General features: G+C 43.1%; 2 protein-coding genes and 1 pseudogene across 2 annotated transcripts; 2 read left to right on the top strand and 1 right to left on the bottom strand.

Moving 5' to 3' along the window:
• Nucleotides 1–2,971: 2,971 nt before the first annotated feature.
• LOC131267665 (putative nuclease HARBI1) lies at nucleotides 2,972–3,592 on the top strand (annotated as a pseudogene).
• A 3,544-nt stretch (nucleotides 3,593–7,136) lies between these two features.
• LOC131272435 (uncharacterized) lies at nucleotides 7,137–8,018 on the top strand. Its single transcript, XM_058274160.1, has one exon. It carries the CDS (start codon nucleotides 7,137–7,139, stop codon nucleotides 8,016–8,018), a length of 882 nt encoding a protein of 293 aa, XP_058130143.1.
• Nucleotides 8,019–13,208: 5,190 nt separating this feature from the next.
• LOC131267637 (putative nuclease HARBI1) lies at nucleotides 13,209–15,729 on the bottom strand. Its single transcript, XM_058270565.1, has 5 exons — nucleotides 15,713–15,729; nucleotides 14,631–14,732; nucleotides 13,744–14,179; nucleotides 13,526–13,670; nucleotides 13,209–13,462 (listed from the first exon to the last, which is right to left on the bottom strand). Exons 1-5 carry the CDS (start codon nucleotides 15,727–15,729, stop codon nucleotides 13,209–13,211), a joined length of 954 nt encoding a protein of 317 aa, XP_058126548.1.
• Nucleotides 15,730–20,239: the final 4,510 nt, after the last annotated feature.

Raw genomic sequence — 20,239 nt, 5'->3', positions numbered from 1 at the left:
GTCTGACTCTGACTGTAACTCTTCAGTGCTCTACTTCTCGACTGCACCGTCATTTGTCGTATCTCTTTATTTTATACTCATTATTACTACGTTGATACAATGGAGTTAGTTGACATCATTCCGTCTTCTGATTGGTTAGTTCTGTCGTTCCTTATTTACGTTCCGTTGGTGAAAGTTTAACTTCCTACTTTGTGTTCCTGCTCTCTGAATGTTTATTAAATGGCTTTCCTATCTTGTCTGAAGAATGTATCTTTCTTGTCGCATCGTTATGCACTCGATTTCGCTCGGCGGTACTTCCGCTTTCTGTTTATGTTATTGAAAGTTCTTCCGCTTGAAGCGTTCGCGGTAGTCACGCTGTTTGTTATTGTTTGAGCGTGGCTGTGCCTTTACGCGTCGCGATGCGCTTGCGAGTTGCGCTGTTTCGGTTTCGATGCATTGGACAAAATCTGCTTAGGCTGGTGTCAGTGCTTTATCGTACGATGTTTTGTCGGACGACAGGTCCGCCAATTTTTCTGTAGTTTTTCAAATTCTAAGTCGATTAAATGAATTTTATTATTTTTCTTAGATGAAAGCCACAACTCCGAGTTTATAAAGTCCAACTTTGTTGACAGATAAAATTGGATGCGTCCATCCGATAAAATCAAATGATTTTGATTTTGTCGTGCGAAGAAATCGTGCGACGCCTGCAGCTGTCAAATCCCATACATTTTCGTCTGTCAAAAGATCGTGCGGTAAAGCAATGACACCAGCCTTACGTTTCGTCTTCGAATATATAGGTCAGTTGGTTTGAGTATGGATGAATTGACATTGTGATACAAAGTATGTTTGGTTTGAATCGTTCCGATTCTTCTTGTGACATTGTCATCATTTTAAAGCTGTATAGCATAAGCATGCTACAAACTGTCACCAAGCCATACGTAACAGTCCAATGTAAGCCATTTCAATGAAGTATGAGATCCCCGTCTTTCAATGAAGGATTCCTATTGCTTTCATCCATGTTCAAAACGCGGTGTGAGTTAGAAAGTCTCCAGGCCATTTCGTATTTTAAATACCGTGCCTATTTTTGTTTGTAAAAATGTATGCTCAGTCATTTAAAGGAAAAATGTGGTCAACTTTGGAATCACGCGAGAAATATGATGATATGATGAATGTGATCTCATGTGATTTTCTGAATCCTCTCGTTAATGAAATGGTACTAATCAAGCCATAGGGACTGTATGGTTGCCCCACTGTTCCATAAAATCCAACTTAATTTAAAAAATATATTTGCTTCAAAATGCCTACCAAATATCTTCTTTCTTGCGTTCGTTCGTGTGAAGTTCCAGGCCAGGTTCCGTGACTGGATCTGCGCAATTGTGCTCTTTTCAACATTTCAATTTAAAACCCGTTAAATTTTGAAATACAATGTAATATGATTAGTGTCCGGTGAGTTTCCATACAAATATGAAGTTCTGCATTATTTTAAGTTCATTACTTTTTCAAGTAAGGACAGCACCCTGAAAGTATCATACTTATCAATGATTTCAAACACTACTTTTTTCGAGTGTTCGTTTTATGAATTTTTTTATCAAAGTATCCATTCGTTTTACTCAACCGAGCTGATTGCCATGGCGATCAAAGCACAGTTGTCAAAGCAAGTTGCGGATTGTTTAGGAAATTTTATACTCATGTTTCTTAGAGGCGCATGTGTGTGGTTTTTGTGTATTAGTTGTGCGGCTTAGTAATTTTTACATCAGAAACTGACCTGTAGTGCGTTTTTGTAACAGGTTTTTTGTGATTGTGTTGTGATTGTTTCGGTGATAGTGTTTTGTGTCGAAAACTGTGTCACATGTGCTTGTTTTTGCGTTGTTTATAGCGTTGTGCATAGTGCCCGAGACCGACGTAGTAATTTGTTATCCTTTTTATTTCCTAAAATTTTAAATCGTTTCGAAAACCCCCGTTTTCCTTTTCTCTAATCGAACAGGTTTCCTCAGGTTAATTGTGGTTGCTATAGTGATCCTTCGATTTCCCCTGAAGCGAGCCTGTTTCTAAGGCAATCAATGCAATGCAATGGGATGAGCGTTCTGTGTGGTCCCATGGTGGTGGTTTTGCATCACTTTTGGTGCGTCACTTCATCCAAGTAGTGGAGTCACCCTAAAGCATCACCACGAAAGCATCACTCTCATCAAAGCATCACACTCACCTCGAAAGGGTGATGCTTACGAGTGTGATGTTCACAGTAATTACTCCACTACTTGGATAAAGTAAGGCACCAAAAGTGATGCAAAACCTTACTTTTGTATGGGACCACACCAAACGCTCATCCCATTGCATTGCACTGATTGCCTTAGAAACAGGCTCGTTTGAGGGGAAAATCGAAGGATCGCTATAGCAACCATAATTAACCTGGGGAAACCTGCTCGATTAGAGAAAAGGAAAACGGGGGTTTTCGAAACGTTTTTAAATTTTGGGAAATGAAAAGGATAACAAAGTACGACGTCGGTCTCGGGCACAATGCGTTTTGTTGAGCAGGCATATCAAGGAAACACTGGATTGTACCGTTCAACATGATTCCAAAAAATGTTCACGACTCACTTCTCATCTCGATCGAATCACTTTTTCTGTGTATATTCGGATATCGGAAATGCACAAACAATTCTTCAAAAGGGTTTCAACAAAAACAGTTAAAACAACTTCAAAACAAGCACATATGACACAGTGGTACCTATCGCGAAAGCAGTTGATAAAATTTACCAACCCGTTTGATTATATCGACCGATAAATTTATCTACTCGAATTGGTATCGCGAATGTATTCAACTGAGCAGTCGGTAAAATTATAACAACCCATAAAAATACCTATCGAGTAGTTTCGCCGTCTGTCAAATTACCATGGAAACCTAGAGTTTGTTTACTTGTAACAACGTTACAATTAGTGCGGCTTCTATCGTATCGAGAAGCATTTTAGTTCGTGAAGCATCCAAAACATTAGAATGATAAATTCATTATTCTTTTTAAATGATGCGGAGAATGAAGAGGAGATAAATCTAGCAGCATACCGTAGGCGATTGAAGAAGCATTTTGATCCGCTTGAATTATCGGATAAAACGTAAGCGTATTGGCTCAACAATCGTTGCCACTGTTTTAACATGTTCCTTTTTCAGCTTCGTTAACAATTACCGAGTTCCGAAGAGGCTGTTTGAAGAAATCTTTGCCAAAGTGGAACTAGCATAAGCATAAGCGTGGGTTATCGGCGGAAGAAAAATTGTGGAACAAAGATTTTTTGCACAAGGGTCGTACCAACAAAGTGTTGGTATCGATTTTACTATGGCAATTGCCCAATCTACTTTTTCTGAAACGCTAGATCAAACTCTAGCCGCGTTGGAACGTGAACTAGCGTATTTCATAACCATGGATATGACTGCCGACGAAAAAGCAGACGCCAGAAGATTTTTTTGTAAAAAATTACCTGTCCTTGTGTAGTTAGGTGCACCGATGGAACTCACATCAGAATTGTCGCACTTTACGACAACCCAATTCAATATTTGAATAGAAAAGGGTTTTACAGTTTAAACGCTTTAATGGTAAATATTAAATTTAACACTTCTTTATAAAATGCTTGTTGATAATGATCTTCTAGATATGTGACCACAGGCAAATGATCCTATTTGTAGATAATACAATACAAGCCCAATATCTTTATACTTAGAAGAAAAATGAAACAGTGGTGACCGAACGATGAAGCTGTTGGGTTTGTCTATTTACATATGACATTCTTGTACCCAATATTTATGATTTTTTTTATTGTTGTTTAGGGGACTCTGCTTTTCCTTTAAAACCATGGATGATTAAGCAACGAATATTTCTATTTTTCTATTTCTTTCTTATACATTCACGTACTTTTTTCTATCAAGTTTTTGACCTGCCATAATTCTAAGGTTGTCTTAGAGTGGTACAGGGTCAATAAGATTCATTTTGTACCAAAACCAAATTTGTCACAGCTTCGCCCCAATGAAAAATACTGGGCAATCACAAAACTTTGTCTTAGGCGAAGTGGTGTAACAGTTAGAGATGTTCTTGGCAAGAAGGAAGTGAACGGAAATTGCGAAAACGGTGTCTCCTTCCACGATACGGGCGCTAATGCAGGAACCAAAAAACAAAATACGTGAATCTATAGAACAGGGAACACAATGCATAACTGTACAAAAGAAAAATACTCATTTTTTTATACCGTTGAAATTTTTTGGAACCTCAAATTAATATACTTAATGAATTTTTGAAATTATAAAATCGATCCGACATCTCTATAAAATTAAAATTGGTCCGAAGTACGAGAAATACGAAACGTTTGAGGGGTATCGACCGACAACGGCAAATAAAAATTACTTAAATTTGTTTAAAAACGTTTTTTTTAGCAAAACGATAGAAAATTACTATTTCTAGGCATTCTAAAAGTTTCACGCCGATACGACAATCCAATCAATTGTTTTTTGAATATAAAACTATAATAACTACCCGTGTAGGCGGTTAAATAAAAAAACAAATTTTAAAACAAAAAAAATTTTCACCAGAAAAATCAATTTTTTGATGGGCTAAAGTGGTTAAAAAATAATAAGAGAGCAAAAAATTAACACAGAATAACATTTTTACATTTTTTAAAATAAATCTTTCCACGGTCAACAGCTCTTTTCAGTATATCGGATGGGTTGAGGCAGTAGTTAAATATATCGGTCGATATAAAAAAAATGTTTCGTTCGCGATGCAAATTAGAGACTTTTTTAACAACTGCTCGATTTTTTCCCCACGATTTGTACGGTAGCCATGGCAATTGTACACGCGTTTTTACGGGTTGATAAATTTGATGCGTTGCGATACCATTCCGCCATTACTGTCATTATATCGGTCGATATGTTTATCGACCGGTTGTTAACTTGGTTCGCGATAGGTACCAGTTTTCGACACAAAACACTATCACCGAAACAATCACAAAAAAACCTCTTACAAAAACGCACTACAGGTCAGTTTCTGATGGAAAAATTACTAAGCCTGCTCATACACAAAACCACACACACGCGCCTCTAAGCAACACAATTGTAAAATGTCCTAAACAATCCACAACCAATTTTGCGGAACCTGAAGCGTTAACTTACAGAATCTACGGCTGTCTGCCTACAGAGCCTATCGTCTACGTTTCTCTGTACTTTGATCGCCATGGTAATCAGCACGTTTGAGTAAAACGAAAGGATACTTTGATAGCAAAATTCATAAAACGAACACTCGAAAAAAGGAGTGTTTGAAATGATTGATAAGTGTGATATTTTCAGTGTGATGTCTTTACTTGAACAAAGTGAAGCACTTAAAATGATGCAAAATCTCATCTTCAAAATCATTGTATTTTAAAATTTAACGGCTTTTTAATTGAAATGTACACAATTGCGCAGCTCCAAACACGAAAATTATTAATCGCATTCAAGTGAACATGCGTTCCAGGATTAACTGAAATGTATCTTTCAACTTGGTTTCATATAAATCAACACGCAAACAATAAAAGGAAAACATGAAAAACAAAGATAGAAAAAATCCTTCACAAAGTGAAGAAGAACACAGGTAGATACGCAAAACGCACGGTGTTACGAACAGATTGAAACAAAAAAAATCAAAACATATGCACAAAACACGAAACATAGTTGCACACAATTTACAAATAAAGAAAATCACAGCAACATTATAGTTACGGTATTTAAAATATGCAAAGGACCGCAGATTATCGCACTCATACTGCATGTAGAACACTAGCGAAATCAGAAGGAATGTAAATCCCTAATTGAAAGTAGAATATATTATAAGATGTGCCTGCAGGTCATCTCACACAGGCGAGTTAAGCCGGGTAAGATAAATGGAGAAGATTGTTCTTTTCCTAACCAAAACAATTCCTCATTGGCTATTCCCAACCTTTGTTTGTAATTCGATGTCCAAAACAACCCCGTTGGAAAATAGCCCAAATCAGTAACAATCTGTAACCGGGCAATATTTTGGATTCGTGATAACCATGAGGCATAGATGCTTCCCATTGAGTTAAAGTTCTTCAAACCGGGATGAGGTTGAGAGTTGGTGCAGCTTTTTATCCACTGAATCAACTGCATAGTCTACACTACAATTTAATGCAGATTACACATTAAACATGGACCCATATAATCAGCCCTGTAGTAAAGAAAATGAAAATCAAGATTGCGAGTTGAAATCGACAAATATGATTGAGGAAATATTTTAATTTGATCAGGTGAAGTCTTTGAAACTAAAAGTTCATCGTTTTGGCCCAATAATTTCGACAATAATCAGAACCTGGATTGTTTTATTATCATTGAGCCATGAGCATGTCAGAATCCAACCAGTGAGCCGATATCATATCAGAATAACCGGTATATGATATAGGCTCTCACAGTTTGGTAGAGAAACTTAATCTAACCGGGCTAATGCATTTAATGTGAAAGAATATTATCCTGCGCATTAAGTTTACTCGATTAAAAAAAAACATTCTCTACGAAACATCGACCAATCTAACCGGACTAAGAATTTTACTACCTCTGTAAAACGCATTTCTCATACACTACCCGCAATTTCCAATAGCTATTCTTTTTGGTTAGATATGTGGCGCACACCAGCACCATCTAGGTGTCAACGAGCCCATCGCGGGAACCAGTACGCCGAGGAACGGAACCACGGAGTTGAGTAAGTCCGGAACTCGCGGCCGTCTTTATAAGGCCGGTCGAGGAGGACATCTCTCTCTCTTCGTTCCCAGCCAGTAGTCACACACTCTCGCGTACCCAATGTCCCGTGGTTTAGAATTGTGAAAATTATTGTAAAAATATACGACATACGCGATCGAATAAAGAACTTAGCTCTTTTACCCCGAAACAGCTAAAAAGTGGTGACCCCGACGTGATCCGCGTAACATCGTCGAACATTTTCAATAAGTTTCGCCGCATTACACGATACCCCGCGTTCGCGAGACGCCATCTTGACACACGTGCTATCGGTCGCTTGCGCACCAAAACGCCATTTTACGCACGACTCCGACCGACAAACCTGTGCAAACGTGTTCCTCCTACCGTGTTACAGTGAACCACGAGCAGTGCACGTAGCGCGGGAAAAGCCAAAATGAACGACACGACCGCCGAACAAACCACGACCGCTAGCGCCCAACCAACAAAAACGGAGCCGCACATGGCGTCAGGCGCAAGCATTTCAGTGGAGGCGATTAACACCATGCGAATAAACCCACCGGACATGAACATCGAGGACCTGCAATCTTACTTCTGGGCACTGGAACATTGGTTTGCTGCGAGCGGTATTACTGAAACCATGGACGCGCGACGGTACCACATTGTGTTGGCCCAGCTTCCAGCGCGCTCACGTCCTGACCTACGGCCACTCCTCGATGCAGCACCCGCTGGGAACAAATATGAATTCGCCAAGCGCACCATCATCGCACACTACGAGGAGTCGCAAAGGAGCCGGCTACAGCGACTGCTATCCGACATGGTTCTTGGAGACCGCAAACCTTCCCAACTGCTTGCGGAGATGCGACGCACTGCGAACGGGGCCATGTCCGACTCCATGCTATTAGACCTGTGGATAGGACGGTTGCCTCCACACATCCAATGCGCCGTGATCGCCACTCCTGCAGCCGCAGCAGAAAAAGCGAGGGTTGCCGACGCAGTAATGGACTCCTACGCATTACACCATCGCACGGGCCCATACCAAAGCATCGCGGAAGTTACATCGAGCACAGTCGAACTCCTTTCGCGACAGGTAGCCGAGCTTACCAAACGCCTCGATGGAATGGCAGTTCAACAACGTCGTGCAGAACCCCGACACCGACAGCGCTCCCACTCGCGGTCCTCAAACCGATCGAAAACCAGCGGATTCTGCTACTACCACCAGCGTTTCGGCCACGCCGCAAAAAAGTGCCAGGACCCGTGCATGTTCGAGTCACAACAGCAGCAGGAGCGCAATAACAACGCGAGCACCTCTTCATGAGGAAATACCGGAGACGACCGGATGCAAGTCCAAACAATAACACCGGCAAGTCATCGCCTTATTGTCGTGGACCGAAAAACACAACAACAGTTTTTAATAGACACCGGCGCCGACGTCTCCGTCATCCCAAAATCCAGGAATACGAAACACACTAAGCCATCACCAATGCACCTGTTTGCCGCCAACCGAACGCCCATTAAAGTATACGGCGAATCACTGTACACCCTAGACCTCGGCCTACGACGCGCGTATCTGTGGAACTTCATAATCGCAGACGTTGGAACAGCGATTATTGGTGCCGATTTCCTCCAACACTTCCATCTGTTGGTCGACCTACGCCGGAGATGTTTGGTGGACGCGACAACAAATCTTACCACTCCTGGAATTCCCGACCAAGATCAACGGGAACCAACGCTTAAGGTCTGCGACGCAACATCGCCAATAACCCGGCTGCTCAACGAGTTCCCACAACTAACAACGCTCACCGGCCCCGGAACATCTCTCCCGTCTGAAGTGACGCACCGGATAGAGACGAGCGGGCAACCAATCTTCGCCCGACCGCGGAGATTGACACCAGAGAAATACGCAGCAGCCCGGGCCGAATTTGAATCGCTGCTACAGCTAGGGGTGTGTCGACCGTCCAACAGCAGCTGGTCCAGCCCACTTCACATGAAGAGGAAAGCGGACGGCACTTGGCGCCCTTGTGGAGACTACAGGGCACTGAACGCGAAAACCGTCCCAGACCGGTATCCACTGCCATACCTAACGGACTTCACAATGCAGCTACGGGGAAAAACTATATTCTCAAAGGTCGACCTCCACAAGGCGTATCATCAGATACCAATCCATCCGGATGACATCGCCAAGACTGCCATCACCACCCCATTCGGACTGTTCGAGTTCGTGACCATGCCGTTCGGACTCCGCAACGCTGCCCAAACCTTTCAACGGCTGATCCACGACGCGCTACGGGGACTGGACTTCGTGTTCCCGTACATCGATGACATCATCGTCTTCTCAACATCACCCGAAGAACACGAGGAACACCTTCGCCAGTTATTCAGACGTCTCACGGAGCACAAATTGACCATCAACGTGGCTAAGTGCGACTTCTCCAAACCGGAAATTTCCTTCCTGGGCCACCGCGTCACAACCGATGGGATCCAGCCACTCCCGGAAAAAGTCGAGGCCATCCAAACGTACCCGAGACCAAACACCGTTATGGACCTCAAGAAATTCCTGGCGATGATCAACTTCTACAGGCGGTTCATCCCGCACGCCATAGAGGAACAAGGCCCCCTACTCGAGCTCACCCCGGGAAACAAAAGGCGAGACAAAACGGTCATCGCATGGACCCCAGAATCCATCAAGGCTTTCGACGCGTGCAAACTACAACTAGCACGCGCCGCTTTGTTGGCACATCCGGACAGCGATGCCGAACTCTCCCTATGGTGCGACGCGTCCGATTTCGCCGCAGGAGCAGTACTCCATCAAGTAATCGATGGACAGTTGCAGCCTCTCGGATTCTTTTCCAAAAAATTCGATAAAGCACAACGCCGATACTCCACCTACGACCGCGAACTGGCCGCTGTATACCTTGCCGTGCGACACTTCCGACACCATCTGGAGGGGCGAAACTTCCACATCTACACTGACCATAAGCCGTTAGTGTACGCTTTTCATCAGTCGCTGGAAAAAGCATCGCCACGGCAAGCGCGACATCTTGATTACATCGCCCAGTTCACCACCGACATCCGTCACGTAGGAGGCGAAAACAACATAACGGCCGACCTACTCTCCCGCATCGAGTCCATCCAGTCCGCTTCCACCATCGACTACGACAAACTAGCAGAAGATCAGTCCCGCGATTCTGAACTCGCTGACATCATCAACGGTAAAATCAGGACGGACCTGACTCTTCAAAAAGTAGTTATCCCTGGCAGTACCAAGGCTCTCTACTGTGATTGCCCAACCGGTGTAATCCGACCGTACGTGACAACGCCTTTCCGACAACAACTTCTGCATGCTGTCCACGACATGTGCCACCCCGGCACAAGAACCACTATCAAGCTAATGACAGACCGCTTCGTCTGGCTGAACATCCGCCGAGACACCAGGGACTTCGTACGAAACTGCTTGCCCTGCCAAACAGCAAAAGTTCATCGGCACACACACAGTCCACTCGTACGCTACCCGTCCCCGGAAACCAGGTTCGCGCATATCAACGTCGACATCGTTGGCCCACTCCCAGTAAGCAACGGGTCTCGCTACTGCCTCACCGTTATCGACCGCTTCACCCGTTGGCCCGAAGCCATACCGTTGGCGGACATAACGGCGTCAACTGTCGCCTCAGCCTTACTCAGCGGATGGATAGCCCACTTCGGAGTGCCGGCATTCATCACCACGGACCAGGGACGACAGTTCGAGTCGACACTTTTTGCTGAACTCACCCAGATGCTCGGCATCAAACACCTCCGCACAACGGCTTACCACCCGCAAGCCAACGGGCTAATCGAACGGCGGCATCGGACGCTAAAGGCAGCCATCTGCGCCAAGGACACCACCTACTGGACTGATCATCTACCCATCATCCTGCTGGGACTACGAACGGCATACAAAGAGGACATAAAGGCCTCACCAGCAGAGCTCGTTTACGGCACCACACTCCGTATACCAGCAGAGTTCTTCCACGGCGACCCACAGACGACTCCGAGAGACACCACGGAGTTCACCGCAGAGCTGAAGAAGGCGATGGCAAACATCCGGCCACCACCAACGGCATGGCACACCAACAAAGCCACCTTCGTCCATACAGACTTACGGACATGCACCCACGTCTTCGTCCGCAACGACACCGTACGGCCAGCTCTAACCCCGCCATATCAGGGACCTTTCGCAGTCACAGGGCGTAGCGAAAAAACGTTCGAAGTACAGATCAACGGGAAATCGGTAAAAATTTCCATTGATCGCCTGAAGCCATGTTACATGCCGAACCAACCTGCGTCTACGCCACAGCCAACACCGACACCACAGCCTACGCTGACACCACCCGCACCACCTGCACCCCAGACAAACATCTCGACCGGTGTTACCCGGTCACAACGTCGAGTAGTCATCCCACTTCGTTACCGGTAACACCAGTCTGGTGGGGGAATACTGTGGCGCACACCAGCACCATCTAGGTGTCAACGAGCCCATCGCGGGAACCAGTACGCCGAGGAACGGAACCACGGAGTTGAGTAAGTCCGGAACTCGCGGCCGTCTTTATAAGGCCGGTCGAGGAGGACATCTCTCTCTCTTCGTTCCCAGCCAGTAGTCACACACTCTCGCGTACCCAATGTCCCGTGGTTTAGAATTGTGAAAATTATTGTAAAAATATACGACATACGCGATCGAATAAAGAACTTAGCTCTTTTACCCCGAAACAGCTAAAGATATAAATAATCAGATAATAATTATAACCTGGTGATTAATATCATATCATACGACAACCATTGAGCGAATATCATATCAGAATAACCGGGATTAGGGTTAGCCATACACAGTTAGATACAGCTTAAATCTTCTGACCTGGCTGATGCTTAGAGTAAAGCTTTTTTTTTGGATCTACCGAAACTTCACTAGATTTGAATGCAAATTCTTTCATCAGCATGGGCCCGTGTAACCGGGCCGTTTTACCTAGTTTAATATATAATAGAACAATCTTTAGCTGTTTCGGGGTAAAAGAGCTAGTTTCTTTATTCGATCGCGTATGTCTTATATTTTTACAATAATTTTCACAATTCTGAAACACGGGACGATGGGTACGCGAGCGTGTGTCACTACTGGCTGGGACCGAAGAACGAAGGGCGAAGAGAGAGATGTCCTCCTCGACCGGCCTTATAAAGACGGCCGCGAGTTCCGGACTTTCTCGACTCCGTGGTTCCGTTCCTTGGCGTACTAGTTCCCGCGATGGGCTTGTTGACACCTAGATGGTGCTGGTGTGCGCCACACATATCTTCAACATCGTTATAGACGAGAACGAGAAGGAAGAATACGAGTTTAATATGAAACAACAGCGTGACACCATGGCAAATCGTGATAAGCAAATAGAAAACCTAAAATCGGACCTGACCGGATTGGAAGATAAGTTGAAGAAGGAGCGTGATGTATTGAAAAGCTCGGGAAAGGATCGGCTGGCGGAGAAAACAAAGCTGATCGAGTGTGTGGCGAAAATCCAGTCTTTGGAAGAAAAGTTGAAGGACAGTCAGCAGAAGCAGTGTCAGCTGAATGATCGCGTACGAGTGCTGTCGTCAGCACACAATGGGCGACTGGAGCGAGAATTGCACGAAGCTTTTGATAAGTTGGCGAAAGCTAGCAAGCAAGCGATGATCGTGAACAAAAATTGGTCGGTGTTACCAAAAATTTCAATTTGCTGCAAGGAGCCTGCAACATAACGGAAGCTCAGCTAAGTGAGATGGCGATTTTCCTCGAGAAAGAATCGAAACCCAACAAGAAGTGCGCTGAGCAGATGGAAATTCTTCGAAAGCGCCGTACTGAGAAGGATAACGACGTATTAAAGACAAACGTTGGAGGACGGGGTGTAACAGTTACACCAAGGAGCTTGGAGAATGCTGAAGATGATGAGGATGCGGAGGAAGAAGACGAAGATGATGAGGGCTATGATAGTGATAAGGAGTCGAACGAATATGGCTCCGAGGAGGATATTTTTCGGAAATTGCGAGTAGCCACAAGAACACGAGTGAAAAGGATGCACCGGCAGAACAAAAGGCGCCGTAGCCTCCACCGTAACGCAATCGACGTTGCGTCGATTCCAGGCAAAAGAGAAAGCACAGAAGAAAGCATGGAAACCGATTAGAAGAAAAAAGTAAATGGTGAAGTAAACAAAACAAAGATGCCAAATGTAAGTCTTCCGGGTCGCAAGAAATAAGTCAGAAAAGGCCGTGCGGGTAGGTTAATGTTATCAATATAGTATAGGAATATAGTATAGGAAAAGTAAAGTTCTTCCGGGGCGGAAGAAATGTCAGGAAAGGCCGTGTGAGTTGGGCGAAAAGTAATCGAGCAGACATGGAGATAGAAAATAGTAGAATATAAAAAGGAGCGACGAGCAGTAGCAGAGGGAGTTTTATCCAGTGTATGGAAGGAAAAGATTCATAGTAAAGAATACAGAAGTTACTTTAAACTTTACATTTATTGTCTATGCTCAATCATCATGTTATGAAGCGCGCTACAAACATTTATTATCTGTAAACTTTTTTCAGGAGTATAATGAAGCTGCCTTGCGCCAGCAATACATTGAAACCGGCTTTTTAAAACACCGAAGGCTCTTTCTATAATAAACCTTCCTTTGCTATGACGGCTATTGTATTCGGCATGCGACGTGTATGGTTGGGCATTTCTTATTGGTTTTATTATCCACGGTTTGCCGGGGTAAGCAGAGTCACCTACAAAGAAGAAGTTTTTATGCGTTACTTATGTTTGCTTCGACAGAGCACGATCTTTCTTACCTAGAAGTTTAAAATCTTGTTCTTCATTACGATACTTAGCAGCAAAGAAGTTATCGGCAGGGCTTCGGTTCCAAACATGAGAATCATGGCTTGCTCCACCATACTTCGCATTGACAAATCGAATTTTTTGTCGGTTATCGCATATCTAAACAAAAAAGGAAAAGTAAGCAACAATTACCTAATATGTGTTTTTCATGCAACAATTAAAATACACTCACCATTAAAGCGTTAATGCTAAAATAACCTTTCCGATTGTAATACAGATGTTGATTTGTTCTTGGTTTCATAATTCTGATGTGTGTTCCATCTACGCACATCACAACTCCTGGGATTCCACTTTTCGAGAAGAAAAATGCATTGGCATCTTCTTTTTCTCGAATGGTCATATTTAGTCTGATCCATTTTGCACACAACTTTCTCTCTATGGCATCTAATGTTTGGCTTAATACAACGGAGAATGTGCTCTGCGCCATTGGAACGAAAAAGTCTTTACCCACGCCATGCTGATATGTACCTTCAGCCAAAAATCTTAAAGTTGCAGCCAGTTTTTGAATGGCGGTTATCCCATTTCGATAAGTTGGAGAAATTTCGTCTCCGATCTCGTCGAGTATCTCGCGGAACACATACCGACTTACTCGGAAGTTTCTCACAAACCTAAAATATCAACAGTAATTATAACATCGAACGATAAACAAATAAGATACCATTTTATACGTGGGGGGACCCAAAAGTAACGGGAATTTGGTTGTAGGGAGACGAGGGGGAAAAGGGGATCGGGTTCAATATTTTATTTTAATCCTGGATAAACAAATGCTGAACAAGATTGTTGATTTCTGAAACATTTTCGTCCGCTTTTGAAGCTGTGAGGAGCTCAGAACGAGATTGACCTCAGTTTCACTTGGTCATTTCACAAAATCGCCGAAAACACTAAAACCGTTACACTGAAAAAATTCTCAAAGACTAGAGGTTGCACTTACAGAAACTAAACTTTGCATACTGATCAAGAACATGTTAAGCTTTTAAAATAAAATATTGAACCCGATCCCCTTTTCCCCCTCGTCTCCCTACAACCCGATTCCCGTTACTTTTGGGTCCCCCCACGTACCTTTCATCTTGCAGTTCCAACACATTTCTATTCACTCTTAAATTTTCACGAAATTGTCGTTCTGCTTGGTTTTCTTCCCTGATTGTTTCTTCCACACCTAAAGTATGACCATAACTAAATTGAACCAAAGAAAGCGCGCTACTGTGGCGCCTCTAGTGGCGTCAGCCGGAAACTAATATTTTTAGTAGTATAAGTAAACAATAACAGTGAAGTTGTGAAAGTTTCAGACCTGTACTATTTTTTGTCGCGAAATGCCAAATAATGGAAATTGATCGACCGAAAATAGCTCCGCACAAATCACTGGAAAACCAAGGCAATTGAGCAAACTGAATAAGCCGGGAACCCATAAAAAAAAACAATAAAAATGACAAGTATTTTTCTTTTGTACAATTATGCATAACGATTGTTATAAAAATAGGTTTTTAGTATTCTAGTGTTCACTGTTCTTATAAATTCACGTATTTTGTGTTTTGGTTCCTGCATTAGCGCTCGTATCGTGGAAAGGGACACCGTTTTCGCAACGTCCGTTCACTTCTTCTTGCCAAGAACATCTCTAACTGTTCCAACACTTCGTTTAAAATGAAGTTTTGTGATTGCCCAGAGTTTTTCGATGGGGTGAAACTCTGGGAAATTTGGTTTTGGTACCAAGTGGATCTTATTGTTCCAGTACCACTCCAAGACCACCTTGGAATAATGGCAGGTCGAAAAAGCAGCAAAATACTTCATGTGAATTTATAGGAACAGGGAACATGTAAATAGTAAAAACCTATTTTTAAAACTAACCTTATGTATAACTGTGCAAAAGAAAAATACTTTTAATTTTTCTTTGCTTTTATTATGGATTCCAGGCCTTGTCAATCTGTCCACCGGCGCTCCAGTGATTTGTGCAGAGCTATTTTCGGTCGATCAATTTCCATTATTTGGCATTTCGCGAAAAAAAATAGTACAGGTCTGAAACTTTCACAACTTCATTGTTATTGTTTACTTATACTACTAAAAATATTAGTTTCCGGCTGACGCCACTAGAGGCGCCACAGTAGCGCGCTTTCTTTGGTTCAATTTAGTTATGGTCATACTTTAATAGCATGAGAGGAACCATTCTGACTGAATCCTTTTTAAACACAACATCAATGCCAATCGATCGTTTTGAAGTTTGATTGCAGATCAAAGTGCTCGAAAACTGTTAAAAACTATTGAGGGTATTATGATTGGGAGCGCGGAAACGATAAACTTCTCGACGCTGGCCCATACAAAAGGTAAACAATACTTTGAAAAAAGCGACAAAATGGCTGGGCGTCTCGACGATCCAAAACGACGCCACCTGCGCGTCGAGACGATGCGCGGATACGAAACGACGCGCGTCGTTATCGTCGAGCAGTTTCAAGCACCTCCTGGTCGATGGATCTCTATAGACCGTATGTGTCCGAAGCATATGTGGGTTCTATGGATCTTGGTATTTACCAAGAACATGATAATTCAGGATGCACTTTTCATATCAACGTTGTGTTTAGACAAGTCACTTTGATTTATTTAGCCATTTAGCCATAGTATAAAACACACCAATAACTCGATCGTTTTGAAAATTGATTAAAAATCAAAGTGCTCGAAACTTGTTAAAAACTATATATTTATATACCTTGAAATACTTGTATAAATACCCAGGTTGCTATTCGAGTAAATATGCGGAAACTTTCGAGCAATAACGCGGAACTGGATCATAATACCCTAATATGTATATACCTTGGAATACCTGTATAAATACCCAGGTTGCTATTCGAGCACATATGCGGAAACTTTCGAGCAAAAACGCGGAACTCGATCATAATACCCTCAACAGATTTGCATACAATGCGGCTATTTAATAATTGAGGGTATTATGATCCAGTTCCGCGTTATTGCTCGAAAGTTTCCGCATATTTGCTCGAATAGCAACCTGGGTATTTATACAAGTATTTCAAGGTATATAAATATATAAGTTATGAGTTACTCGTTCTGTAAAGGGTTGGATCCGACGCCTCCTGAAGGCTACTATAGGCTCTCCTCCCCAACTCCTACTCAATACGTCCGCGACGTACAGAACGGTAACTTGTCGCCTAAATATCCAAGCTTGGGTACACGGGGAAACCCACCCCCTTGGGCGGATGGGCGGCAAGGCTGAATTGAGAGGGGGAATGGACTACTACTTGCTAGTAGTTCACCCCCGAGCGTCTGTTCTCTATGTTAGGAGCGGCTCGAACCAGCGTCTGTTCCCCATGTTAGGGGCGGCTGTACACCCTGTCCTGGCATCCTACGGGACGTAAAACAGCTAGGATGCGTTGTTCCACCGACGAGATAGGAGGCGGGGGGAGAGGCCTTGCAAGCCACCCCCTGTATAAACGCAACGAAAAGTCACTACGAAGAAAAACCGATTTGGACCAATCATGCCCGACCCTCGCAACGGAAAAAGGACTATGATTGGAAACTCGGTACATGGAACTGCAGGTCTCTTACATCACCCGGGAGTACCAGAATACTCACAGAGAAAGTGAGAGCCCGCGGCTTCGAGATACCCAACCAGCCTGGATTTGGGTTCCATTTGAAAATTGAGCATCGCGGAGAAAACTCCATACAAAAAAAACCAGCTCTCTCGGACTTAGCCGATTTTTGCGATGCCACTCTCGACGATTGCCGTCCGCAGATGCCGCGATAGTGGCGGAGACCCGTCGCTCGCGGACTTAGCCAAATTTTTCGGTCCCGGTCTCGAACATAGCCCGCCGCAGATGCCGCGATAGCAAAGGAGCGTCCTTTTTGTGCGATCGAACGAGCGCGACGATGTGCGTGTGGATGTTTTTTCCCGTTCGTACGGCGCATCTCACACGCAGAGTGATTTTGACACATCGAAGTAAACAACGCAGCACGGTAAGTTCGCTAAAGTTTTTCGCTGATAATTACATGTTATTTTTACATTTCAGCTGCTACAGGGCAATATTTCTTATCTTCAATCAACCCTCAATCGATCAACGTACGATTCAGAGCAGTTTGCAACGTATTTTAACCGGAATGTGCAATCACATCATGGTGACGAATCCTTACCTGCCGAGATGTAAACAATCTGGTAAGCAATAAATTGAAAGTGTTCCATGCAAATGGTTTTATCATTTATGGTATTGTATTTTGTTCTTGCAGCATTACAAACGCAAACTGCATCTTTACTGAGGGTTTGTTGTGGTTTCATCAGTTACACTGCATTCAGTCAGGACAGATATACTTCAGTGTGCCATTTGATTCAAATCGCCAAAAGGTGTCGTAGCATTGAATAACGTACCAAACCAACTTCTTGAAACATGCAGGTGAGTTGTGATGTGTTTGTTCTTCTAACGTTGCTAATGTTTGATTATTATTGTGTTCTTACAAGTAAACTAATATCGTTGCGCATCTTTAAAGTTTGTGCGAGCATGTTTTGCTTCCTCCTTTATCGAAGAAGTAATAAAGAAGGTGAAGTATGAAACAAACATTAATAATAATGGTTCAGTTTGAAATTGATGTAATGTGAATCTATTGCTCCTGCTGCATCACATAACTAAATATTAGTTGAAAGAGCCAAGAATAATGTTTTCGAAACGAACAACTTCTCTGTGGATGCGTGCTTCCGGGGTGCTAGCGGTTCAGTATTGTCGAATATCAGGTAAGATTATTCAAGCAATAATAAACGATCCGAAACCGCCCTACAGCTTATAAACCATAGTCCTATGCTTATTTTTCATTTCAGCAGCATCTGCATCTGTTTTGTTTGTCCTGTATTTTTTCATAACGAAGGCGTCTGCGAAGTCGAACCATAACCTTCATAAACGTTTACGAACGGTGTTACGTTTTACGGCTCACAGAGGAAACGCGCACATGATTGGTTTTCATGAGAAGTTACAGTCGGAAACAAATAGGTATATAAAGTAAGTAATTAAAGTATTTTATTCTTAATAGTTAGTTAATAAGCATTGATTTAATGTTATCATGTTTTGTTCTAGCTGCACGTTAAATGGTAAAGTGTTGTTAGCCTGTTAGCGTTGCTGTTAGCATTGCTGCTGTAATTGCAACACTTTTAGTGGCAGTCATATTGGGACTTACACGAAATACGCTTGGAATATCTACATGCAGTGTCTTCGAAATGGGAATGGGAAATGGGAAATGAAGATTACCGGCAGTGATCAGATATGATGCTAAACTTGACGATATGGCATAGTTTGTTCATATCTACATTTAAATAATGTTCTCGTTTTTTGTAGCACAAAGGTTAAACACGCTGTAAGTGAGGATTTGCACTCTTCAATGCATTCAATTGCATGCAATGCATTCAAGCTTTACGAACATACTTCTCGATAGGCCAAAGCCACCAGGTGTTTTTTCCTTTTTATTTTACTCCCTTCGTAGGCTTCAGCTTCATGAAGAGCATCCTCGGCGATATTGCAGTACATCGGAATATTTCCGGGAATTAATTAAGTAAGTTACCTGCTAAAAGACGTATTGAAATAATAACATGCAAATGCTGTATGATACGGGAAAGTGTATTTCAGGTCTTATTTATTTTCTAAAATCATCGAAACATTTGAGATTATCTGCCATACATCAATCGTCGTCCGCATGAATGCAATGCACTATCTGATGTTTGCTGCCTTCAAGAACATCGCCATTATCATAACTGATAGCAGAAAGGTCAACTGGTAAGCTGATATTCTATTATTTAAAATATTTTCGATTCTCATTATACGAAACATGATCTAAAGGGTTTGCTTCCTTTTAATACAACAGTTTTTATTACAAAAAATCGAGTCCACGTAATAAGTAAATATAAGATAGGAAAAGTCAACATAAAGTTATCATACCAAAAAGATGGACTAACATATCGTAAACTGTAGATATCGACGACACTGAGTGTTGCAAAGGCAACCGCTTCGTCCCTGTGGTGTAAGTGGTGGTAAATAAAACTTATGATTTTTAGTAAACTGCCGTACTGGCGGCGTTTTAAAACTTTCACTGTTTATTTCCAGTCTATTTTACAGGGAAAAGAGCTTCCTGCGCGAGCGCGCTCCTTTTATACCGGCCGACGCACGTCGGCCCCCCACCACCTGACTTTGCCCGAAGTTGGCCACTAGCCCGAAGATTATCGGGATTTGGCAGCTCGTGGGACGGAGCGTTACACACGTTACGCGTTTGTAACATTGCCCCCCGAGTAATTATGCCGACTTGGCCATATTTACTTCTCCTCCGTCCCACTTGCTGCACCTGTACATGCTCGGCTCCGTCCGCGATACTCTCTTTCCCATCTCCTTTCCTTTTAGGTCGCAGTGCCGTAGAGCCGTCATCGAAGACGGTCGAAGGTTTCCTTATGCTGGGGCCCTCTAATGTCACGGTCAGGAGGTTTATTAGTAATCGTGTCACACGGTTACATACCAACTGGCATGCCGAGGCAATGAGATAACAGCTCTGAATTGTGTGATGCAGAATTAGCGAGATCCCCTCTGCCGATAGCCCATACACTAGCCAAATGCATAGAGTCAGCAACCACTGGAACCATGGCCCGCTGGGGATCCATCTATGCAGGTTGTATGCTTGATCGACAGTGCTGAGGAAGAGTT

This window comes from Anopheles coustani, chromosome 3, assembly GCF_943734705.1.
Source record: "Anopheles coustani chromosome 3, idAnoCousDA_361_x.2, whole genome shotgun sequence".
Lineage (NCBI taxonomy): Eukaryota > Metazoa > Arthropoda > Insecta > Diptera > Culicidae > Anopheles > Anopheles coustani.
Note: the sequence above shows the minus strand (reverse complement) of the source record. Positions and strands in the feature narration are given on the sequence as shown.

Bases quoted from the DNA above. Each gene is read 5' to 3' on its own strand.
- LOC131272435 (XM_058274160.1), top strand. From the start codon at position 7,137: ATGAACGACACGACCGCCGAACAAACCACGACCGCTAGCGCCCAACCA.
- LOC131267637 (XM_058270565.1), bottom strand. The intron at 14,180-14,630 runs GTACGTGGGGGG...TTGATATTTTAG, and splicing joins TTGGAACTGCAAGATGAAAG to GTTTGTGAGAAACTTCCGAG. The intron at 13,671-13,743 runs GTGAGTGTATTT...TTTTTTGTTTAG, and splicing joins TTAGCATTAACGCTTTAATG to ATATGCGATAACCGACAAAA.